We start from the raw sequence: 25,902 nt of genomic DNA on the forward strand, positions 1-25,902 counted from the left end.
GAGGGTTCGGCTGTTAGCCAGGTCTTAGAGGGTGATGAACAGTTGCTTTTTGTCGAAGATTTTGAGGCGGGTTTAAGGCTACCACTCGATCTCTTCACCCAAGAAGTGTTTGATAATTTTAAGATCCCCTTAGGTCAACTCCATCCTAACGCCCACTGCCACCTGACCGGAGTTTTTATTCGTGGACTCCAACTGAAGAGACAGGTGGGCTACGAGATTGTTAGGGCGATCTATTCTTTGGGGAGGAAGAAAAGCGATGAGTTCTTCTACTTGCAACCCGGAAGGTCTCCCTTCACTGGTCTTCCCAATTCTTTAAAGCGGTGGAAAGGTTCCTTTGTTATCGCCAAGAAGGAAGGGGGTTGGGGTTCCATTCCGAATGTTTTTGTGGAGGGGCCCCTAAAATTGGAAAAGGCGAACCTGAGCGAGGCTGATCAAGAGACGCTGCGTCTGCTTCGAGGTGGCGCTAAGGTGCACGTAGTGAATCTGATAGATTCCTACTTTGGCTGGGACCAAAGTGTTGCCTCCAAGAGAAACAAGAGAGTGCAGGGTGAAAAAAGGGGGAAGAGGAAGAAGAGTGAGGATAAGAGGGAGACATCGCCTGATAATGGAGACGAGTTCCCTGACATGGGCGAACCACTTCTTTCTTCCCCTCTTAATATTTCTTCTATGCCTCTTAGTCCTTCTGGTACCTTGTTTGTGCCATGAAGCTTTCATTCCCTTTTAATTTTTGTGAGGCGTTTTCTGAATTTTGTTTACTTTGACTTTTCAGTGCCGAACTTCAAGGAGCTTCAGCAGAAGGTCATGGAGGATAGGAGAGCTCGCCGGGAGGCTCGAGAGAGGGAGGCCCTTCCTCAAGCTGCTCCCAAGCCGACTTCTGAGGCTAAGAAGGCGCCTGCCAAGAAAGGAGGCGATGTTCCTTCTACGACTGGAAGCAAACCCCCTTCTTCTCAGAAGGGTGATGAATCTGCCCCTACTCCTAGGGTGGTGCTGCCAGGCTTCAAGATAAAGGAACCTGTCACCAGCCCTCCTCCTCCTGCTGTTCCCTCTTACACCGGTAAGGGGAAGGATAAGATGGAGGTTCCTGCGAAGGAGAAGCATGCCAGATCCCTTCCTTCTGCTCCCCAAGCTGCCCCGGCTGCTTCGACCGGCAGCAAAAGGCGAGCTCCTTCTTCAGGGGGCGAAGATACTGAGGGGGAGGGACCCTCTATGAAAAGGCCTAAGAGGGATGTGATGGTGACTCAGGTCGACCTGCTCCTTCAAAAGTATGGGGCCGATGCTACGGTGCGTTGTCCTGCCGTTGCCCACGACATCTTCCGGGGTTCCTGCTGCCCTTCGGACGTTGACTATTATTTGAAGAGGCCGGACAACGTACTGATGGACGATTGTTTTTCCAACCTGGCAAAGGTGATTATTTTCTAACTTGATCATTTTGCCTTTTTCTTCCTGTTATGGTTATTTTCTAACTCAGTTTTATTTTATGTTTAGGTTGCCTATGCCATCCGTCAATACCGCTCCAACCGTCTTAACGACGATGAGATGCAGGTGAAGTTAAAGACGGAGTACAAGCTGCTGAAGGGAAAGTATGACTCCCTTCGCAGCGAGCATGGCGGGTGCACTCAGAAGCTGGACTCTCTTCGTGCTGATGTGGATAGATTATCCAGAGAGAGGGAGAGTGCTGTGAAGCAGCAGCGTGTGCTGTCTGAGGAGGTCGCCCGCCTTAAGAAGGAAAATAAAAATCTGGCGGCAGAGGTGGTGTTGAAAAGCACTGATTATGACGATCTCAAGAAGGAGTTCGACACCACCGTCACGGCCCTTAACGATAAAGTCTCAGTTGCTGAGAAGAGGCTTTATTTGAAGCGGGGCAGGCTGATTCGTGAGAAGGAGAGGCGTCGCCGTAACACCGCCCAGCTAGCCAATGATCTGACTGACTTCACTGAAGCCATCGTGGGTACCTACTTGGAGCGTCATCCTGATGGGGACGTTGAATTCTTATATGGCTTTCCCGAGGGGGTTAACAGTGAGAGTGAGCCAGATTCTCCCCAGGACTTGTTTGTCTCCATCAAGTCTGAAAATGGTGGAGGTGCTGCTGAGGTTGCCGAACAGTCTGCCCAAGGGGTCCAGGAACCTGCCAAGGCTGGCGAGAAGCCTCTTGTTCCCGGTTTGGGAGGTAGTCCTGAGGAGAAGGACTTCGGCTTGCTTATATCTTCGGAGCGGCCTTTTGCTGCTCTGGACTTGTTGGATCGGCCTTCTGATCTGGAGTCTATCCTTCCAGGGTCCGATCCTCTTAGTCTTGCCGATGTCCCTTCTCCCACCCGTTCTGGCAACATTCATGTCGATGCTTCTTCTTCAGCCAGGCGGGATTCGCAGGAGGGGCTATCTTTCCCAAATATTTTGGAGGGGAACAAAGAGGCTGCCCCGGAGAAGGTTGAGCCAGAGATCATCAAGCTTTAGATTCCTCTTTTTAGTTTTTGTATAGGAAGAATTTTCCCTTTTTTTTTTTTTTTGGTTATGTACTTTGTACATTTGTATCTTTTCTTTTGTTAGGAATTTTACTTTCCTTTGTAATTTTTGTGGGGCATTTGCCCTCTTTTAAATATATATCTTTTTTGCCTTCTTTATTTTTGTTCTCTTTATTTTAGGCGATATATATTTTGACTGTGTATTTTCCTTTTTTGGGAATGAACTCGTCAGTTCTCCTCTTTGGAAATATTTTAAGTAATCAGTAACTATGGTAAAGAGACGATATCTTTGGAAATTCCTTGTCCGAGCAAGGGTAAATTAAAATACTTGCATAAATTCAAATACAATAATGTGATGAAATATCACTTGTAGAAATTGAAACACAATGCTGTGATTAAACATCACTTGGAGGAATTGAAATACAATATTGAAACTAAACATCGCTTGACTAATCATGTTGATTCTTAAGGAATAACTAATCATGTCGGATGGTGATCCATTGTCACTAAATTTTCCTCAAGTTGTTGGCGTTCCATGTCCTTGGTATGATTCTTCCCATGGAGTTGGTGAGTTTAAATGTTCCTTCTTTAATGACCTCGCTGATGGTGTAAGGTCCTTCCCAGTTTGGCTGCAGTTTTCCACTTCCTGCTTCTCCTTTTTTGACTTCGGTTTTTCGCATGACTAGGTCGCCTAGTTTGAATTTTCTTTTCTTTACATGGCTGTTGAAATGTTTGGCCATCTTTTGTCTGTAGGCTTCCATCCTGATGTCTGATCTGTTGATTTTTTCAACCAGGAGATCCAGATTGTTCCTGAGCTCTTCTTCGTTTTCTTCTAGGTTTAGCTGGTTGTCTTCTGTCCTTGGTGTGGGTGCGCCGATCTCTACAGGAATTACAGCCTCCGTTCCATAGGCTAGGGCGAATGGAGTTTCGCCCGTTGATTCTCTAGGGGTGGTACGGTAGTTCCATAGGACGCTGTAGAGTTCTTCTACCCATCTTCCTTTGCACTCGTCTAGTCTTCTTTTTAGTCCGGCCAGTAGGATTCTGTTGGCCACTTCGGTTTGCCCATTCGATTGTGGATGGTAAACCGAAGTGAACCTTAGGTTGATCTGATACTCGGCACAAAACTTTCTAAACTTTGCTGAGTCGAACTGCTTTCCGTTGTCTGTGATCAGCACCTTCGGTATTCCAAACCTGCACAAGATAGATCTAAAGAAAAAGTTAGTTATGCGTTGTTGGGTGATTTTTGCCAGTGGTTCTGCCTCTATCCACTTGGTGAAGTGGTCGATTGCCACTACCAGGAACTTCCGTTGTCCTGTGGCCAAAGGGAGAGGTCCCAGGATGTCCATACCCCACTGGGCGAACGGCCATGCACTGCCGATGGGTTTCATTTCTGAAGCTTGCTTTCTTGGTACCAAGGCATGTTGCTGGCAAGGCCAGCATCCCCTTACCAGCGTTGTAGCTTGTTCTTTCATCGTGGGCCAATAATAGCCTTGTAGCAGTGCTTTCCTGACCAGTGTTGATGCTCCGTCATGTGCTCCGCAGGTCCCCTCATGTAATTCTTTCATGATGTACTCTCCTTCTTCTTTGTTCACACATCTTAGCCAGGGATGGGTGAATGACCGTTTGTACAGCTGGCCGTTGTATATTCCGAACTTTGATGAGAGTATCACTATCCTTTTGGCTTCCTTCTTGTCCTCGGGGAGTATTCCATTAGCCAGGTATGCTGTGAGGGGGGACATCCAGGTTTCTTCCTCTTCTACAATCAGTACTTCGCCTTCCTCAATTTCTTCTTGAAAGCTAGGCTGTCGTTTGATTTCATGAGGAATGTTTCTCATTGAGTCGTAATTCTTTGTTCCTGCCCACTTTGCCAATTCGTCTGATCTTCCATTCATTGCTCTGGGTATTTGCTGTAGCGACCAGGATCGCCCATTATCGGCAAAGAAGGTTTTGGCCTGCTTGGCGTACTTCTTCAACGTAGCTTCTTTTACTTCGAAGTTCCCCGAGACTTGGTTCACAACCAGTTGTGAATCACTGTAGATCTGGACTTCGGAGATGTTGAGCTCTTCGCATAATTGCAACCCTGTTATCAGCGCCTCATATTCCGCAACATTGTTGGAAGCTGGAAACTCGAGTCTTGCTGAGTATTCCATTTGGATTCTTCCTGGTCCTTTGAGCACGACTCCGATGCCTGCTCCTTCTCCGCAAACCGCTCCATCGACGTGCATCTCCCAGGGAGTCGTTTTGTCCTCCATGGGTTCTTTGAATGTTAATTCAGCGAAGAAGTCGGCTAGTGCTTGAGCTTTCAGTGCTTTCCGAGCTTCATAGATAACGCCCAGACTTCCTATTTTGACGGCCCATTCTGCTATGCGTCCACTTGTCTCTGCCTTCTGGAGGATTTTTCGTAATGGTTGGTCGGTCCGTACAATGACTTGGTGCCCTTCGAAGTAATGTCGGAGCTTGATGGTGGCGGTGTATACGCACAGCGCCAGCTTCTCCAACTTCGGGTATCTCAGCTCCGCATCTCTGAGTACTTTGCTAATGTAGTAGATCGGGTATTGTTCGCCTCCTTTTTCCGACACCAATACTCCTGCTATCGTTTCGTCAGAGCAAGAGATGTATAAATATAACACGTCGCCCGGATCCGGTCTCGCCAACAGTGGGGGCGAGGATAGGAAGCTTTTCAACTCTTCAAACGCCTGCTGGCATTCTGCGGTCCATGTGAAGTTCTTGATCTGTTTCAGGGTTTTGAAGAAAGGCAGGCATCGTTTTGCCGAGCAGGACATGAACCGACCTAGAGCCGTGATCCGGCCGTTGAGCTTCTGGACTTCATGTATGCTCCGTGGCGGTGTCATTTTTAAGACCGCTTCGATTTTATCTGGGTTAGCCTCGATACCCCTCTGAGAGACCATGTATCCCAAGAACTTGCCTGCCGGTACTCCGAATACGCACTTTTCCGGATTGAGTTTTAGCTGGTATCTCTTTAGCGTCTCCAGGACTATCTTCACATCTGTTGGGTGGTCTTCAGCCCGGATGCTCTTGATAATCATGTCATCCACATAAACTTCCATGTGTTTTCCTATCTGATCTCTGAATATTGAGTTCACCAGCCGCTGATATGTGGCTCCTGCGTTCTTCAGACCGAAGGGCATCATCTTGTAACAAAATAATCCCTGGTCCGTTATGAAGGCCGTCTTCTCCTGATCTTCAGGTGCCATGGGTATCTGGTGATATCCCGCCTTGGCATCTAGGAATGTATAGAGGGCGTGACCTGCTGTGGAGTCTACTAACTGATCAATGTGTGGAAGTGGGAAACTATCTTTGGGACATGCTTTATTCAGATCTGTGAAGTCCACGCACATTCGGTAAGTGCCATTGGACTTTTTTACCATCACCACATTCGCTACCCACTTGGGGTAATAGGCGTCTTTGATCACGTTTGCTGCTTTTAACCGGGCGACCTCTTCTGCGATGGCGAGTTGTTTTTCGGGCGAGTGCCTTCTCTTCTTTTGTATCACTGCCTTCGCGTCGGTCGCTATGTTTAACCGATGACATATGACGTCCGGGTCTACTCCGATCAATTCGTCTGTTGTCCAGGCAAAGGAGTCTCCAAGCGATCTGAGGTTTTCGGTCAGAGATCGTTTGATTTCTTCTTCTAGCTCATCTCCCACTTCTATCTCCTTTCCTGGGGATAATTCGATTTTCTCAGTTCGCCCATAATGCTCCGCCCTTTCCTTCTTCTCTGGAGGTTCCATTGTTAGTACTGGCAAGGTTATATGTACTTTCCTGAGAGCTGTAAAGTATGCTTCTCTGGCTGACTTTTGGCATCCTCTGACTTCGGCATCGCCTTCTCTGGTTGGGATTTTCATCAGTAGGTACCTCATGCAAATGGATGCGCACGTATCGTGCAAGAGTGGCCTTCCGAGAATTGCGTTGTATGCGAAATCCATGTTGACCACCATGAATTCTGCTCGGATCTCTTTGTAGATCTCTCCATCCCCTAGTTGGACGTTTATCTCCAGTGATCCTTCCACCTGTACAGATTTGCCTCCTAGTCCCACCAGTGGAGTAGAGACATGTGTCAAATTTTCTTTCTTGAGTCCAATTCTGCCGAACACCTCCATCGTGATCATGTTTACCGAACTTCCCGTGTCTACGAGCATCCGAGATACCTCGAAATTGTTGAGTCGCCCCTTGACAACTAGGGCGTCCTCATGGGGGACTGACAAGCCATGACTATCGACTTCCGAAAAAGATACGCTTCTGAATTTCTTAGCATTCGGCGCACCTGGGCTAACTGAGTAGACTGTTCTTGCAGCTTTCTTCCTTGTAGTATTGCTGTCTCCTCCGGTCGATCCGCCCATTATTACGTTAACCACGCCTGCTGGCTCTGGTCTGGGTCTTCTGGCGATTTCTTCTTTCCGCTCTTTCTTTCTTTCTGATTCCGTCTCTCTGGCTTCGGTGTCCCTTTTTACGAACTGGGAAAGGGATCCCCTTTCTATCAGCTTCTCTATCTCCTCCTTTAGGTGCCAGCATTCATCTGTGGTGTGGCCGTTGTCTCTGTGAAATTCACAGTATTTGCTATTGTCTCTTTTGTTGGCTGATGCAGCGTTCATCTTCCTTGGCCATCTGACCTTCTCTCGACTGTCTTTTACCCAAAACAGTACGTTGGTTCTGGTTGTGTTCAGGGGCGTATATCGCCTATCTTCGTCTTTTTTCCTTTTATTTCTGAAATGGTCGTTGCCTTTTTCTCCGAACCTCTTTCCTATGGGCGATCTGTCCCCATTTCTTCTTTCTGCAAACGTTCGTTCTTCTACCCGTCCGAGGCGATTCTCTATCTCTCTCTGGCCATCATCCACTCTGATCTGTGTATGTGCGATGGTCATCAGTGTGGTAAATGATTTTGGTGATTTAGCCAACAATTCCTTTCGTAGGTCGGAGTTGGTAGTTCCATTGAGTAACGCTGTGTAGGCGATCTCCTGACTCAGGTCTTCTATCTGCATCGCCTCCTTATTGAATCTTTCTACATACTTCCTGAGTGTCTCTCCTTCCCATTGCATGATGGCCAGCAGATCTGTGGATAGCTTCTTTTGAGGGATGCATGCTACGAATCTAGCCTGGAAAAGTCCTGAGAATTGTTTGAACGTCAGCACTGATCCTGGCTTTAAACTCTGGTACCATTCCTGCGCCAGACCTTTTAAGGTAGTAGGAAAAAGCTTGCATAGTACGTGATCCAAGTTTGTCTGAACATTGATCACCGCTTGGAATTTGTGAATATGGCTCTTGGGACAGCCTGTTCCATCGTATGACTCCAAATTTGGGGGGTATCTGAACTTTGTAGGGAACTCGTGAGAGATGATGAAATCTGCGAGTGGTGAGTCACTTCGAAGAGAGATGTCTACGTCTTCACATCTTATTCCAAGCCTGCTCATGACTTGGCGGACTTTTTCCTCCAGATGCTCTTCTCCGCCTTTGAGGGTGTGTCGTTCATCCATCCAACGTTCTTCGTCTGGAATTACGATGGGGGCATTTTGTTTCCTTGCGGAATTTTCAGGGGCATCTTCCTCTCGCATCGGTTCTTTTCCCTTGTCCATGGTTGACGTTGACTTTTGTACTGGTGATTTCGCTGATCCCTGCTCTGGCGATTTTAACGAGATACTCTGTTTGATGTCTTTGAGTAGACTGGTGATTTCTAGGAAGGCCTTGAACATTGCTTGGTTGTTGATTGGCTCTTCGTCAGGGGCTATGGCTATCGGAGGTATCGTCTGTCTTATCGCCAGGGGGTCGCTGGTTTCTCCTTCTTCGCTGGTTGGGGGAAACAGATTCAGGGCCGGTGGTTCTGTTTCCCTGTCTTCTCTGTTGGTAGCTGGTAGAGTATTATCTCGTGGGGGATCCATTCTTGAAAAAGCAAATTCTGAAAAGTATCTAAAAGGAACGACGAAACTAATAAGTTCCACGTTCACCGCACCAAATGATACAGGTCGATCTTTAAAGGGTCGCCCGTACTGTTTTTCCTGCACAAGTAACAAATATAAGCTCAAAGGACCTCAGGCTTGCTCAGCCTGAAAGCCACTCCGATGCTTAAGTCAAAGAGGGTTTTTTGGTAGGTAAATTAATGTAAGAGTATTTAAATCTGATTTTGCTTACCCTTCTCAGCATTCGGTGGCTTCCTTTTATAATGAGTTTAAGGCGGTGGTTATCTGGTAAATCGTGGGTTTGTCCCACGATTATTGATAATGGTGAAGGCACGTTCCCGATTATCCCGGGTAGTGGGTGTCAGGGAACAGAGTGGATGAGGTCGCCTAGATGGCAGACCTGGATGAGTCCGCCCGAGACAGACATGGGCGATGGGAGATTTGGAGACCCGTTGGGCGAGCATAGCATTCGTTAGGCGATGCTTGGAGTTCGGATATTATTAGGTCGGTATCAGTTGGATTTGTACATTTTTTTTCGAAGATACTTGCTCATTAAAAGTTATGTCATTTATATGCAAATGAATTTTTTCTATCAGACCTAACGATTTTCTAAGGTTTTAGGCCAAATTCATGTTGGCCGGTTTGGTTGTAGGATCTGCAAGAAAGGTACAATTTATTTAATTCTAATTTGAAGATTTTTCTCCTGTAATTGGTCCTTTTATCTTTTTAACTCTTTCTCCCTTTTAATTACGTCTAACCTGTCATTTATCAGTTTTCCTACTTCATTTGTTAAAGTAAATTCTTCTTTTAATGAATCACCTAAAATACAATTTGCATGGAACTGCACAAATAATTGGTGCTCATTTTGTACGTTGTGTAAAGAGGTCAATCTCAGATTTGTTAAAGTTTGAACTCTCGGCGAGTTTAGGGATTAAACTAGCTTAATTAAGCTTAATTTAATTTAATAAAATATAAATTATTTAAGTATAACAGTTTTTTTCTTTAATTTAACTAATCATTATTCAAATAGTACTTCTTATATTTTTCAGAAATTTATCTGCTTCCTATTTTGAGTTTAAATGAAAATGGATTAAATCAATTTTTTTAATTCTAGTCAATACTGCTGCTTGCGATTTCCAGAAACCAAACTTGCATTTTTATAGTAATATTTTGGTTTAATTAAGGTCACAAATGTCAAAATGATAAAGACTTTCACTGATCAGTTTTTGAAACTAAAGGACTTTACTGAATTTCAGTGTAAAGGCGAGGGATTATTGGTGAAAATTACCCTTAAGATTTATGATTATATAGAAGAAAAAGATTAGGAATATTCATCGGTAAATAAATAAAATTATAAAATTATTTTTCTTACGATGTATTATTCACAATCAAAATGGAACTAAGGCGCAAGAGTGGGTTGTCCGCCCGCTTCCACCAGAAAAACGCCTCTTATAGAAAACAGTTGCGGGAAGAAGCAAGAACTAACCGGGATTGAAAATTAAAAATATTATTTTTTATTTTAAAAATTCTTTTTATATTCTATAAAATATTTTTAAAATAAAAAATATTATTAGAAATGTTTAATACGTGACCAAATCACTTTTTTTTTGAATTCATCGGATCTCATTAAATTGAATATGAAACAGTTACATTTGTAAGAAATTTGGGATAATTTGAAAACTAAATCCGATGACCTGACATTGAACAGACAACATGATGCCTGATTCGCAGACCTTACTTACGAAAATAAAATTAAATTACTAACTGTTTCGCGAATTAAGTGCCGTCTTCAATCACTCTTCGTTCAAACTTCTCCAAACACTCGCAAACTCACTGCATCCGATTCAATCAACACTTGATATAACTCCTTCTAAAAAAGAGACAACAACTCTTTCTAAAAAAGAGACAACAACTCTTTCTAAAAAGGAGACAACAAACCTTTCACAGAGAAAGGATAACAAACCTTTCATACAGAAAGGACAAAGTAAAACATTCATAAAAAAACAAACAATAAAAAATAGATAAAATTAGTATAGCTCATAGATGAATCCATTTTGTTACTGAAAGATTTTCAATCTATCGTCGCTTCTTAATAATTGAATTGTGTTTCGTGATAAATTTTAATCCGTCAGAAAAATGAAAAATAATTGGCTATTTATTATATTTTATGAAATTAAAATAATATAAATAAAATAAGTGGCTACCGTGAATAAAAAAAATTAAGCCATTGATGGCTGCCGAAGAAAAAATAAGAAAAAAGATTTAGGTGGCTAGGATTTATTAGAGAGAAAAGATAAAGAGAAAGGAAAATATGAGTATGACTTGTCAGCAACTGGTTATTGTCCTAATCACTTCTCTTACGTTTGTTTGCATTTTTTGATTGAAAAGAAAGTGTTGATGTTATGTAAGCTTCTTATCAAAACAAAATCAATTGTTAATCAATACCAACTAGGCTACTTTATGGTTTCATTAAAGCATGACTCTTCCCTTTAATTGGATAATACTTGTTAATCCAATATTTATGTATCATGCCGTGCATAATTCTTTTTCTTTTGCAATTAAAAAGGAAGCATTTGTGGCAGAAATTGAAACGCACAACCCAATCAGTTTATTGTTCAGTGCTATAAGCGTTTGAGTTATAGTTCGTTGGTTAGATTTTATATATCAATAACGTGTCATATATTATGATCTATTATAATTTTATTTTTGAAAATAATCACACCAACGTCGTCTGCATTTTTTTTAAATGTTTTATTTTAATGTTTGAATTTTTATTTTTTTATATTAGTATTTCAACTTTTAAAAAAACTTTTATTTCTTTTTTACTCTACTTTTTTTGTTTACTTTGTCCTTCACATATGCCGTTATTTAGAGTTCGTAGGTGAAATTACTAGGTCTCTCAATTTTTCTAATTCTATGAATAGCTTTTTTTCTTCTAAGAGTACTCCAATAATAAAAACTAAATTATGACTTTTCAAGAAATTGTATGATTTTATGATGTATATTTCTTATGGATTTCAAATTTTTAATGACTAAAAATAAAGGTTTTTATGGTCAATGTTTTTTAAAACAATTATGGTCACTTATCAAAATATTTGTGTCCAGCTTAGGTAGTAAATGACTAAATGTCGAGTTTTTCCTTGCAGTCAGTCGAAAAGTTTTTAACAATCAGAGCAAAAAAGTCTTTGTACAGTGCCTCAATCAATTAAAGTTCAATGAAAATCAAAATAAATAGAAGATCAATTTACCCTCGCAACTTGGCACGAAATATTAAATGAGTCATTTTGAACGTTTTTGGATTAAACAGATCTACAACTTGCATTTTTCGCTCAAATCAGCCCCTTTAACACAAAAACTCTGACACAAAAACACACTCAAAAGAGATAATAGATTACTAATTAAGCTAATTAATTCTAATTAATCACAATTACAACCTCAATTAAACAGAATTAAAATCCTAATTGAACCTAATTAGTTTAATTATTTTATTTAAACAACTAAATTTAAACCACCGGAAACCGCCCAACTCCACTCCGTCACAACCCGACCCATCCGTCACAAACCGCTCCTCAGGCGAGGAGCCGCTGGTCCTCTAAAACGAGGAGCAGCGAGGAGTAGAGCTCCTCGCCTGAGGAGGTGGGGGGGGGGGGGGGGACGAAGGCGGCAGCGGACGGTGGTTGATGGGAGTAGAATACTCCTAGTATTTAGATAGTTTTTGCATCACTTTATTGTGTTTTAACATGTGTTTTTAGGTGTTTCGATACCTTATTACGTGTGTTGGCGTTTCAGGTGGTTTGGAGTGTTTGCGGAACTATTTTTGCTAAAGAGAGTGAAGAATTAAAGAAATATCAAAGTCGGAAGCTAAAGCGAAGAGTTAAAGAGAAATCAACTTTTTCAGAGCATGTCTTCGAAGAGAAGTTCATGAGCAAAAGAGAAGCTGAGAAGCAAAATAGACATGTCTTATTTTACACATGTCTCGATCGACAACCTACCAAGCCAAAAGAACTTCTCGATCAAGACATGAAGGAGAATTCTGTGCGAAGCGATTAGAGAAGACCTTCTCGATCGAGAAGCCCCACTTAAAGGACTTCTCGATCGAGACATGTTTTAATTTCTGAAGACGAAATCTGTTTTGAAAGAAGAGCTTTGCTTGGCCCATTTTCTCTTTTATCCCAACACTGTTGTACTAGAATGTCTCTACTTTCCTTATTTGTCTAGACTATATAAGTCACATTATCTTTTTAGGTTTCGGGGGCATTCACTTTTGTAAGAAAACTTTAAATCAAATAGTTATTATTCCTTTTGTTCTCCAAATATAGAATAGAGTTTGAATGTTCTTAGTGTTCTTCAAGTTTATTTCCAAATTTTACTACTTTGAGAAAGTTATTCAATATAAGTATTAGTTTATTTAATGAAGCTTCATTATCTTGTATGATTTATTGCTCTCCATTTCTACTTAAGGTAACTACTATAATCTTCATTATGCTCATTAATCTTTGCTTAGTAATTAATGTTTGTGTAGCTATGGCTGGCTAAATCCCTAGTCTAGGGGTTGTTTGTGATTGCCATATATGATGAATAGGTGATTAGAATTTGGTTTTTGGATTAGGGTTTGTTGTGTTAACTTGAGCCTAATGCCTAGATTAAGTTGATCCCTTAATCTTTGTTATTACTCGATTAATAAGGACGAGAGTTAAATTAAAGCGGACCTAGTTAGCATAAACTCGAAACCTTGATGCACGAGAGTGATTTAGGGTTTGTGCGGTTGTATAGTTTGCGAATCAATCGGTTTGATTAATCCTATTGAAATCTAATTGCGAGAGAGTGAGTTAGATTTCAGTGTTTTAATCAAATAGCGATTCTTTCAACCTCCGGCTCGAGAGAGCGGATTTGATACCCTCGAATAGCTTGATCCGAACCATTATCCATTGACCCGACCTATTTATCCTAGGATTCGATTGACATGATTAGACAACCCTTATGCGTTTTAATTATTGTATTTAATCCTTATTCTCAATTAGTTGTTTGTTGTTGAATATCTTAAATTGTTAAGTGTTAGTTGTTTGAGTTTAGTTGTATTGTTAATCAAAACAATCTCTTTCCTTTGCTTTCCGAATTGAACTTCAAAATCGTATTTCACTCACTTTAAACCTCTAGTTCTTGTGGGTACGACCTCGACTTGTCGAGTATTACAAGTTGGTTTTTTGCTAACAGTGGTGGTCGGAGTAAAGAGGAAGAAGAAGGAAAAAGAAGAAGAAGAAGGAAAAAAAGGGGAAGGGAAGAAGAAGGAGGAGGAAAAAAAGAATAAAAAGATCCTTAAAAATTAAATTAATCATTAAATTTAAAAAAATTGAAAGATGTAATTGAAATTTAAAGTTATTAAGTATTAATTTAAGAGATAAATAAAATATTGAGGGTTTTTAAAAAAAATCCAATTTTTTTTCCAATTAGTGTAACACACTTGCTTAGCTGAAAGTGGGGGAGGGCTTTTGGACCGAAAAACGCAAGTTGCAGGTCTATTTGATCCAAAAACGTCCAAAATGATTTTTTTTGATATTTCGTGCCAAGTTGAAGGGGTGAATTGATCCTTTATTCAAATCAAAATTTTGTATTTTAATGAAAACTTAAAATTTGAATCTAGAAACGATAGTATGTACTGTTGATAGACTCTATGCAATGCGATTTTTAATAATAGGGGCACTAAAAAATTTATAGAACAAAAGATGAATAGCAAGAAAGTAAACAGAGTTTGTCCGTATAAATATGTATTTTCTCTATTATACACTCTCGTCTAACGGGGAATGAGACTCACTCTCAAAGTTTCGTCAATTGAGAGACGTTTTAGACAATTTCTGGTAGCAAAAAGATGAAATAAAAGGAATTAAGTAGACGAACAAATTTTTAAAAATAAATAGACTTTAGCATAAATTTTGCCTTTTTATAATGAATGGTTTATAAAGAGAGAAAATGGACGAGGATGGCTGAAAAAATTCTATTATTTTAAATTATGATATGAATCACATAATTTTTTTAATAGTGTCTCATTATTTCGATAAAACAATTTGGACAGAAGAAAATTATATAACATTTATTTGAAATTTCACTTATCATATTTTATCGTAAGACGCCATTCTTTAGAAGAGTGTGATATGATATATTTGATTCATGTATAAAATCATGAAAAATAGATACAAATTTTTGATGGCTACTTAATATCGGTAATAGGTTCGGAAAAATATTTAAAAATAATAAATTTAGAAATTTGCACCCTATCGAAGTAAGGAACCATTGCATATATATGCTTGGAATATATTCCATTTGAGTGAGTCGGAAAAGCATTATCTCGCTAAAAGATTCTATAAATTTGCCCTTTTCAACTCATTTCTTTAGACAAAAACTCTTTTTCTTTTTGGATGTAAAACATTTCTCAGGACATGAATCAAACTCGTGTTTGAATTGAAACTGGGATAGTAATGCAAGTTCTTTCTTTATGATTCAATTGAATTTACATCAAAAAGAGGTTGACAATAAATATGATAAACCTATTATGCCATGAGTTAATTCTACAATTCATAAATAGTAAAAAAATAGTAACATCCGAGGTATATATAGAGTAAAAGATTATTCCGGTCGTTAAATTTTTGTATCAGAGTCATTTAACTTATACTTGGTTATTTTTATCAATAACGGAAAATAGTCTTTAATTTTATGTGAATTAATTCTTAAATTGTAAAAACAATAAGTTTAAGTACTATGATGATCTAATTTAGGAGTTAATTGACCTAGAGAGTATTATTTTTAATTAATATAAAAATAGAAAATATTATTTTAAATGATTAAAATAGTTAAATATGAGTTGGTTGATCCTAATGGACAAATTTCGGGACCAATGACCCTTTGCTATATATATATATATAAATATATATATATAAACAATTCTCATGAATCACTGATTAAAATAATTATTATTAGAAAAGATAGTTAATGTTGTTGTGTCACTAGAGTTGAATAAAATAAAATAATGAGATGATGCATGCGCATAGCTAATGTTAGGTACAATGACAAATGGGTTGAGTTGCACTAAATAAGTTTTCATAAGTATAGTTAAACACAGTGATCAACTGATGATGCTGATAGTCAATAAATACCATCATTTCTTAATCTCTAAATCAAATACCGTGTTTTTTTATATGATTACTTTATTGCAAACTCTATTTTTCATGCTTAACTTGAGATTTTTTTTAAGGTAATTGCATTTTAAAAATTTAATTTAATTATATTTTTTTTTTTGAATTTTAAAGAGTTGATTTTACTTGGTTCAAATTCTTTTAAAATTAAAAAAACAATAGTGTTTAATAAAAAAAATTCTTAACATTTTAAAGAGAAATTGATGAAAATATAAATCAAATAAGAACTTGATAAAATAAAATATTTAGCTAAAATTGAATTATTCTAAGTACAGTATTTATTTTATATTTATAGAAAAGATATTTATATTGGCTTTTATAATATTAAATTAAAAGTTCTACTGTAAATAATTTTAATCTAAATTTAGTTAAATTAAAATGAAATATAGTTATAAATTAAAAAAAAATGCTAGATTAGACAAAATTCTACGTAAATGTCAGTCATTATGGTTAGTGTTAATATTAAAATAATTTAAAATATTAAATAGCAACATTATATGGCTCGAAAGAGATGACGATGAATGAGATAATCGACTAGTTTGACATTGCTATGAGAGACATGCTTGTAAAAGTTACTCTCTCTCCCGCCTTAAATAATTAAAGTTGTATTAATTTAGAAGCATGGTTAGCATAGATTTTAATTTGAAGTTCAATTATTTTATTTTTGCACCTGACTCATTCCATGTTATTCACCCCTAATAATAATCATTTTATATACCTCTAATATTTGGGATCAGAAGCAAATATTTATATTTATCTATATAACTATTTTATATGTGGAAAGAGAAAGACAGATAAAATTATGATAATTGGGCTTCATTAAGGGTAATAACTAATATTAAAAAATAAAATTAATAAAATACTATAATTACTAAATTTAAGAGTTAAATTATTATTAAAAAATAAAGTCAATAAGTTAGATGTTAACTCATACATAAACATAAACTCACTGAATTTAAATAATAGTTTTTGTTATAAATATGTATGTTAAAAATGAGAGAAGACGAGTAAAATGCGGGCAACTACTATTTAAATTGTAAAAGAATGCTTTTCTATTATTGCTGCCATACAATGGGAGCTATTGATTTTTGTTCAATGATTTTTGTCCAATGGAAGGAAATAAAATTCTTAAAGTAAATATAAAGCTTATCATAATAAAAAAAATGTCACAGCTCCCAATCCAAAAGACATAAGATATGTTAATTCTGACCATCTTTTTAATCATGAGGTATTTGCATAAAGAAATTTTTAATCTCGATGATAAGAGTTTAATTTTTGTTTATAAGTTACTTGAAGTCTTATATTTCGATTTTTTAAGGCTTAATCACCAACAAAATCCTCACTTTTTAGCCCGTTTTCAGTTGCAACCTAATTCGCACCTTTGGGTTTCAATTCCACCCTTAAAATTAAATTGGACTTTTTTCACTCGGGAAAAATTCATAAAATCTCTTATAAAATACTCGTTTGAACTCTTTTCCACATAAAAAGTTAAAAATGAATGACTTATTTTAATTGTTTTCAAATGAAAAAGAGATCAATTTAGTACTTGAGGGTGAAATAGAAAACCAAAGGTGCGAATTAGAATGCAACTGACAAAATTGCAACGTTAGGGTGCATTTGAAAAGGGGCTAAAAAGTGGGGTTTTTTTTGGTGATTAAGCCATTTTTCAATAAAATATTTTAATTTATTATTTTAATAATATGTTACAATTTGTACAAGAAATTTTATTATTTTATATTTTTATTATATAAAATATTTATTTTTTATATATAATTATATTAATAATTATTAAATATTATTATTTTTAACCTCTGGTTTAACCCTGGTCCAACCCCGGTTGAAACTCTAACCCTTCATCCTCTTTCCTCATCGGTTCAGTGGTCAGGTCGTTTTTTACAACATAGGTATGCATAGTGTGTGTGTATTTTGTTGACATGGAAAACATGAATTATATACGACATTTCTAAATTTACGAATTACGTCTTTTTAGCTTTTTTTTATAATGAATTTTTTTTAAAAAAAAAATTAAAGCCTTAAAATATCATATCCAAATCAATCAAAAACTATAATGTAAACGATTTCGATTTTATTTTCACGCTGTTAATGAGAGCTTGATTGATTTGGATTTAGGAATGGTATGTCAAATTCATGTTTACCATGTAAGCAAAATTTATACACCGTGCACACACTGTTAATACACCGTTTAGGAGACGGGCTTATTTGCCGCTTTTTAAAAATGTTAAGGGCATTATTTGCCTCTATTTAAAGACGTTAGGAGTTTGTTTGCCTCTTTTTAAATTTTAGAGACATATCTGCTCCTGATTCCAAATAATTAGGGACATTATTTTCCCATTTTTTCTTTTATGAATATCAATTTACTCCTTAAACTTATAAATTGTGATAACACCAAACAGCTTTTATTAGGGGAAAATACTTCAAAAATGAAAATATTTGCCCTTTATATCTTAACACGGAAAAGTTACAGAAAATACCTCATGTTTTTTCCAGATTTATGTTTTTACTCTGGGTATTAAAATATTTATGATTTTACTCCGTTATCATCTGATTATCATAAACATTTATATAATTTATTTTTTTGGTAGGTTATCATATAATTATCATAATCTTATCATACTTCTTTATCATCTAGTTATCATACTGCAGTGTTATGATAACGACATGATAATATAGTGATACTGATATGATAATCAGACATTGTTTTATCATAACATAATCATAGATATTATCATAACATTATCATATATGTAACATAAATATTATCATCTCGGTATCATATGATAATATTATGATAACGACATGATAATATTATGATAACGATATGATAATCAAACATTATTTTCTCCAGAAAATCATTTTTTTCTTAAAGTGTCATGATAACAACATGATAATATAGTGATACTCATATGATAATCAGACGTTGTCTTTTAAAAAAAATCATTTTTTCTGTAGTATTATGATAATGTTATGATAATGCAGTGATACTCATATGATAATAAGATGCTGTTTTTGTGTAGAAAATCGTTTTTTGTGCAGAAAATCATTTTTTCATCACAAAATCGTTTTTCATGCAGATTTTTAGATCTAAAATTGAGAAAATCAAAGAGTAATTTATTCAGATATAAAAGTTAATATAAATCGTATTAATCATCACGAATTTAAGAAAAATTAAAATCAAATATGAAAAGAACGGCGGAGCGACGGTTGAGTGATGACGGAGCGATGGTTAAGTGATGGCGGAGCGACGACGACCGATGAAACAACCGTGAAGAAGAAGAGAAGAAATAAAGAAATAGAAGAAAGAAGAAGAAGAAAAAGAATGGCGAAGAAAATAGAGAAGAAGAGAAGAAGGAGAAGAAGAAGAAAGAGGAGAGAGGAGAGAGGAGAGAGAAAATATAATAATAACAGTTGTCATTAGTTGTCATTTGAGAGTAAAAAAATTATGACCGGAATAAAATAATAATAAAATCTAGGTATAATTATAATATAAATATTTGTTAGAGTAAAAAAATAAAAATAATAAAAATGTGAGGTATTAATTTTTTCTTATTGAGATAGGAAATCAAATTAATTTTAAAAATGGAGCATTCATTTTAATTTACCCTTTTATTAGCAGTTGGCTACTTCACCTCGTCAATTTTGATCAATTAAATAAAATTAATTTTTAAAGTTTCAACGACATAAGTAATGTATAATTAAATCCCTCAAATTGGGCTAATAATCACCCATGGCCCCTCAATTTTAGGGTTACGGGCGCTAAACCCCCTAATGTTTAAAAACGGGCGCTAAACCCCCTAAGCTTTGTGTCGGCGCTCACCATGGCCCTTTTGGACGAAAATACCCTTTGTGCCGTCTTTTATTTGGCGGCTGTCTTTAAAAAAAAAAAAAATTTGACTGACACCATGTGCCAGTTGACACGTCATCAAAAGACAAAAAAACTAAAAATACCCAAAACACCCCTAAATATAATATCTGATAAAAAAAAAACTCAACCCAAAATCCAACCACCTGTTCTAACCCAAACCATCCCAACCCAACCATCTCCGCCACATCACTGCCGGAAAATTTTCCGGTCATCTTCTTCAAGTGAAAGATGACCGGAAAAAATTTTCCGGTCATCCGGGAACAGATCCAGGCAAGGATCTGTTCCAAGAACAGCAGCAAGGATCTGTTCTTGGAACAGATCCAGGCAAGGATCTGTTCCAAGAACAGCAGCAAGGATCTGTTCTTGGAACAGATCCTTGCCGGATCTGTTCTAAGAACAGATCCGGGGATCTGTTCTTAGAACAGATCCCGTCGGATCTGTTCCAAGAACAGATCCCGTCGCGGATCTGTTCTTGGAACAGATTCCCGACTGGGAATCTGTTCTTGGAACAGATCCGGCAAGGATCTGTTTCAAGAACAGATCCTTGCTTAGGGATGACCGGAAATTTTTCCGGTCATTTTCCGCTCGGAGAAGATGACCGGAAAAATTTTCCGGCGGTGGTAGGGTGGCGGCGGTGGTTGGGTGGGAGTGCTGGTTGGGTTGATTGTTGTGGTTAATCAAATGGTTAGATTAAATTGGGTTGGTTTGTTTTTTTTTGTCTTTTTCTAAATTAAAGTAAGGGTATTTTGGGTGTTTGAAATTTTTAAGGTATATTTCTGACGTGTCAGATTAGATGGCAGTGTCAGTTTTTTTTTTAAGACTGAGAACTGACTGAAAAAACGGCGCCAGGGGTATTTTCGTCATATTTGGAGCTTAGGGGGTTTTGTGAGCGCCGACACAAAGTTTAGGGGGTTTAGTGCCCGTTTTTAAACATCAGGGGGTTTAGCGCCCGTAGCCCTAAAATTGAGGGGTCATGGGTGATTATTAGCCCTCAAATTGAAATGTGGTGGCCATATGTTTCCACTCTCGGCATGTTACGACCAGACTCCGCAATCTATCATACATGGAATAACTTAATAAAAAACAAAATTTAATATCAAATTAACCGTAAAATACCAATGAGGCTCAAATGGTATAAACTGTTAGATTATGGGTTTAAATTCTCCCACAAACGCTCTCAATCTCCAATTATATATATAAAAAATTAACCATAAAATAAATATTCTTATTAATTGACCATAAGTTATAAGTTATAAGTTATGGAGTATATTACCGCTTTAAGTCGTTTAAACACTGTGAATCGGTTGTTTTTACTTGATGCGATCAAAACTTTTATTTATTTATCTAGGATTGTAAGCGAACCAAGTTGCTCACAAGCAGCTCAGCATTTGCCTCGAATAAAAATTCGGTTCGTGTTCATTTGTATTCTAATCAAACTAAACCCAAACTTGATTTTATATTTATTTATTTAAACAAGCCGAACATTAACACAGTGGTGTTTAACTCGTTTACATTCATAGACAGCTTAATTAACTATTCATGGACGAGCTCAATTAACAGTTTGTGGACATGCTCAGATAAAAGCTCAGTTACGTGTTCACAAACTAGCTCGTATTTACAATTAAATATAAAAATTTCTTTATAATTCATTAAAACTGCATTACAATTAACCAAGTATCTATCAAAAACTCCAGAGTTCCATAGCTTAATTTTGAAACCCTAAAATGCTATGCCTAATACCTCTACATATATATATTCGTTTTTAAATGTTTCTCCAATATATACCAGTTTTTTTAATCCAAAAATAGAGCTAAATTTTTTGTTATCTTTATTAATACACATTAACAATCTGAATTTAATACAATTGTTTGTTTCAAAATAAATAAATGTAAAGCTTGATTTTGATCTAACCAGAAAAGATCAGAGGCTTCTGGGGATGAAATAAATAACTATCAGAATGGACCACTCGAAAAGAATATTATACAAGGACAAGATGCAAAAGCAGATTATCACTTTGGTAGAGCGCAACAGCATCAAGTGGTAAATAAGAAATTTCTTCACCATTAATAATAAACAATTAACTGGACCGACTATTCTGCAAAATCCCAGGAATTACAACTTGCAGAGGTAATTTAAAATTCGCAAAATATTCGGAAGATATACCTGAGATGTAGATGAAACAGCAAGCCAATGATGCATAAAGAGTATGGAGCTTCACCAAAATCAAATAAATTTCATGTTATAGCAAGTGGGGTTGCACGGGTAAGGACAGTCGATTTGCTTCACTACTCTACGACTGAAGTACCAATCACCTACCGACTCTGCAATGGTCTGCCAAAAAGATGTCACCCACAGAGTAGATGTAAAATCAAAAACGGATATTTCATCAAAAGGAATTGATAATATTGATGGTATTTCAGCTTTGTTCTTGTACTTTACAACTTACAAAGCACCAAGAACAGCTCAACAGAGAAAAATTGTTGGTGTTTTCTTAGGAGCGTTAATAAAGGAAAACCGAGCATACCTTATTGTTAATTTTTGGAGAAGTGGGTGAATGCCATGTATCAGCAATCCATGTTTGGCAATGAATATAGCATGAATTTATGAACATCCCCCATTCCTTGTTTTTCTGGACATCCTTCACTGCATTCAGCAGAGAACTACGGAAACCTATGTTTGGTAAATCGACAAAGAGAAGAAGATCGATCAGAGTTTGGACAACAAATAAAAACATCATCACTGATATAACAAAAGTCATGTTTCAGGGATTATTCACAATGGTTCAATGTTTTAGAGGTGCAACGTTTTAGGTTATAACTACTAGAAATACACAGCAATTACCTAGTAAATTTTCATTTTGGCAAGGATTACAATATTGAAGATTCAATCTAAAATTGAGATACAATGTTTTAGGTTCTAACTTTTCTGAAATACACAACAAATACCTTGTAAAATTTCAATCTGGCTTGGACTACAATACTGAATATTCAATCTGCATTTTCGCCAATAGCCAAGAACATCTGATCCATCTGGTACTAAGATATGTTGTATCTAGAGATTATGTACCAATGTCAGATATATCACATAAACATAAGTGCAAGGAAATTTAAATCTGATCTGAAAACTGTAAAAAGTGTTCTGTGGATGAACTACCTGCCAGAAATCATAAGCTGGATTGACTAGGAACACTGGGGTCTTTATGTCTTTAATGATTTCTTGAGGAAAAAGACACTACAATCGCAATTGACAGAGATTGAGATTAGTTATGCATTACAATCTATAATTGAAGAGCAAACCACTTAACCAAGAAGGATGAGGGTCGTGCCTTGAATGAGTCCGTTCTTGCAATGCAGCTCTTGTGTAAACTTTTCTCTACACCCTGAAAGCGCAACAACATAGCAGAGGCAATTAAAAATAGTTGATTAAATTACTCACTTATTTTCCATTTAATTACCTGAGAGTTTCATTTATGCCAAAATTAGAAAAGCTCATTATAAAGTTCAGTCCATAAAGAATATTGTAAAAAAGTTATCAGCAGTTGTGACTTTCAAACGTTTATTAAAGTGAGTGGGAACTAGGATAATACATGATGTTTCATGAAACGAAGTTGAAGGATAAAAGCTATTAGAATGGATCAACAAGGGGGATCATCAGAAATCAATCAACTAAACAAGAGCAAACACTCTGGGAGAGAAAAATTAGATTTGTCTTAAGTTTAGAATTCTAAAAACATTGTATTATTATTTCTTTATGTAATTTACTGTTTATTCAAATTTAATTACAAACTCATGTTTTTGTTTTCAGATTTAAGTATATACATAGTAAATTTAAGAATCTAGAATATTATAGGTCCTTTTACATTCTTACATCGCTAGATTAAAGTCAGGAATCACAAAATTTGAGGTATGAGCAAGCCCAAAATCGTCAAAAGGCCACATTTTCAAAATTTAGCAGAAACAAGTTTATCACATTCAATTAGAGTAAATACTCAAATATACATAGTAGACTGGTACAGCAAGAATAACAAGAAAGCTATAATTTCCTATGCTACTTAGCATTTCAACTGACAAAAGGCTGGACAATTTTGCAATCAGTATGCCAACAACTCTAAGCATTTTGTCTATGTCAATCACCAATTAAGGATAATTAGTTAGAACAAATCAAGGTAAGAACTGTATATCTAGAAATTTTACAAGTTGCTTGGAGATAGAGCAAAACCTGAAGCTCCATGACATTGTGATAGAAAGATCTCATTGTGTAATTTCCAAGAATATCTTTCCTGAAACAAAATGAGGAAAAAAATGTTAGTTGAAATGTATTCAACCAATTTTGAGAAAATAAAGATCAATTATAATAAAAGTAGTTTCAAAAATCAAAACTCAGGACATGCAATCTTTTAAATGCAGTATAATAGACACTACTAATCTCTCTATAAATGCGCACGCGCGCACACACCAATTTTGCATGAAAGTTTAGTCACATAACTCATGCAATAAAGTACACTTTGATTCATTTTTAAAAAATACAATGTAAGGAAAGTTTAAAAATGATAGAAGAAAATTTGAAGAATATTTCTTTATGTAGAGTCTTCCAGCAAAAAATTATTAGCAAAATGTGGTAAGAAAATGATAAGACGTGGGTACCATAACCCAAAGAATATGTTAGCTTAAGAAACTAGGACAGAAACCAGAAAGTATTAATATGCATATCAAACATACTCATCAAGGAAAAAACCTGCATCAGCAAGACATTTGACAGTAGCATCTTTGGGCAAATGCTCTCGAAAATCATCGCAATGAATTAGTGTTGCCAATCCTCCTGCAGAGCATCCTGAAAGAAGAGCCTACAAATTTTATTATGATACATATCAGCACTTGCAACGAATCTAATAACATACAACAAAAAGTGCAAGTTTCCATAAATTGACTAATCGTAAAAAACTTATTTTTTCCGATAAAGAGGTACTGAAAGAAAAAGAAAAAACTACCTGTTTGGCATTAGACATTCCCATCGATAAAAGTTCATCCATAATTGCTTCCCAAATTAGCTGCCCTCTAAAGTGAAGCTTCGTGCCATTCTAACCAAAAGAGAATTACTTGGTTTCAACTTTCATGACTTTAGTTTATGAGCTAGTTACTCGGAATTTGAAACAAACAGCGAAGAACTTTAATAAAAAGTTACCTTGAACTCACTTTCGGGATGACCAGCAAATGAAGCGCCATCACAATATCGGATCTTCACCTTGTTCCAGCTAAAGAAATCTGCAGGAAAATAAATGAACCTAAAACAACAATTAGCTAAATAAAACACGATTAACCTATAAATTTTTACAATTTTCTAATTTCTTCAAAGCATTGGAGAAATTACCAGGATTTTGAGAGCGATTCCGGCTAAGAATTCCTGAAAATGAAACTCCAATTCCCATATACTTTGAAGATCCCAACGCTGTCCTTTTACGAAAGGAACACGACTCTATCGAATCACACCACCCTCCACCCTAATTAGCACAAACACAAAACACTTGAATGAAAATAAAAAATCAAATTCAAATTAATTAAAACAAAGTTCACTAACCTCAATATGAAGCAGCCAATTATCTGACCCAGACCCAAACCCTTTTTGAAAATGGTAACCGGGCAAACTCCCATCCAACACACACTGCAATCCACAGAGCAAACAAAAAAGCATCAGTTACAGAACTATCATAAGAGTAAGGGATTTGAAAAGGTGAGGATTGAGTACAGGCGTTTGCATATTTGGGACTGTGGAGTAGAGTTAGGTCGACGAGATCGTCGGTTGTGGCGGCGGTGGGATGGAGATCGGAGGTGGCCGTTGAGTTGGAATCGAGGAAGAGGAGAGTTAGAGAGAAAATTGCGAGGGTTAATAGTGTGAATGTGAGTAGATTGTATTTTTCATGGAATTTTCTTCTGGTGCTGATGACTAGAGATTGAATTGTAGGATTTGCCATTGACCAAGAGGTTTGGTGATTGATTGGTAGTGTGCGTTAAGGTATCAATTGGTTTGTTGTTTGGATTAACGTATTGTTTGGATTAGGGGTTGAGATAGGAAAGGAAGGGAAGGGAATGGTTGTAAAATTTCAACCCCTGTTTGGCAAATTTTTTTTAAAGGTTTTGAGGGGTTGAAAAATATTTCCCAACCCCCCTCAACCCTCATATGCCAACCCCCCATATTGGGGTGTTGGATTATTTTTAACTGATTTTTTTTATAAACCCTTCATTTACTTTATTATTTTCCCAAACATGGAAGGGTTATGCACAACCCTTACCTTCCTTTACCGTCCCTTACGGTACTTTACTTTACTTTAAAAACTCGTACTTTACTTTAATGCCTTCTCTCCCAAACAAAGCCTAGTGATACTGTCACTTCATTTTTTTTTTCAGAATAAACTATCGATAATATAAACTCAAATTCGAAGCAACAACCGATGTAAGAAATTCAGA

General features: G+C 36.7%; 2 protein-coding genes across 2 annotated transcripts; both read right to left on the reverse strand.

The window, feature by feature from the left end:
* Nucleotides 1-2,965: 2,965 nt before the first annotated feature.
* On the reverse strand, nucleotides 2,966-8,050 carry LOC126661836 (uncharacterized). Its single transcript, XM_050355741.1, has 2 exons — nucleotides 3,719-8,050; nucleotides 2,966-3,607 (listed from the first exon to the last, which is right to left on the reverse strand). The coding sequence occupies exons 1-2, from the start codon at nucleotides 8,048-8,050 to the stop codon at nucleotides 2,966-2,968; spliced, it is 4,974 nt and encodes a 1,657-aa protein (XP_050211698.1).
* Nucleotides 8,051-21,246: 13,196 nt separating this feature from the next.
* LOC126665408 (pectin acetylesterase 5-like) lies at nucleotides 21,247-25,689 on the reverse strand. The gene is given in 13 exon segments (XM_050358200.2): nucleotides 21,247-21,772; nucleotides 21,966-22,111; nucleotides 22,387-22,492; nucleotides 22,595-22,672; nucleotides 22,767-22,820; nucleotides 23,660-23,720; nucleotides 24,160-24,284; nucleotides 24,429-24,518; nucleotides 24,623-24,702; nucleotides 24,809-24,938; nucleotides 25,016-25,093; nucleotides 25,095-25,099; nucleotides 25,184-25,689. Coding segments are annotated over 13 exon segments (1,287 nt in total). The 5' UTR covers nucleotides 25,410-25,689; the 3' UTR covers nucleotides 21,247-21,664.
* Nucleotides 25,690-25,902: the final 213 nt, after the last annotated feature.

The sequence above is a fragment of the Mercurialis annua genome, linkage group LG1-X, assembly GCF_937616625.2.
Source record: "Mercurialis annua linkage group LG1-X, ddMerAnnu1.2, whole genome shotgun sequence".
NCBI classification, from domain to species: domain Eukaryota; kingdom Viridiplantae; phylum Streptophyta; class Magnoliopsida; order Malpighiales; family Euphorbiaceae; genus Mercurialis; species Mercurialis annua.

Excerpts from the sequence above, each read along its gene's own strand:
- LOC126661836 (XM_050355741.1), bottom strand. The coding sequence starts at position 8,050 with ATGGACAAGGGAAAAGAACCGATGCGAGAGGAAGATGCCCCTGAAAAT. Across the intron at positions 3,608-3,718 it reads ACTTCACCAAGTGGATAGAG|TTCGACTCAGCAAAGTTTAG; the intron begins GCAGAACCACTG and ends AACGGAAAGCAG.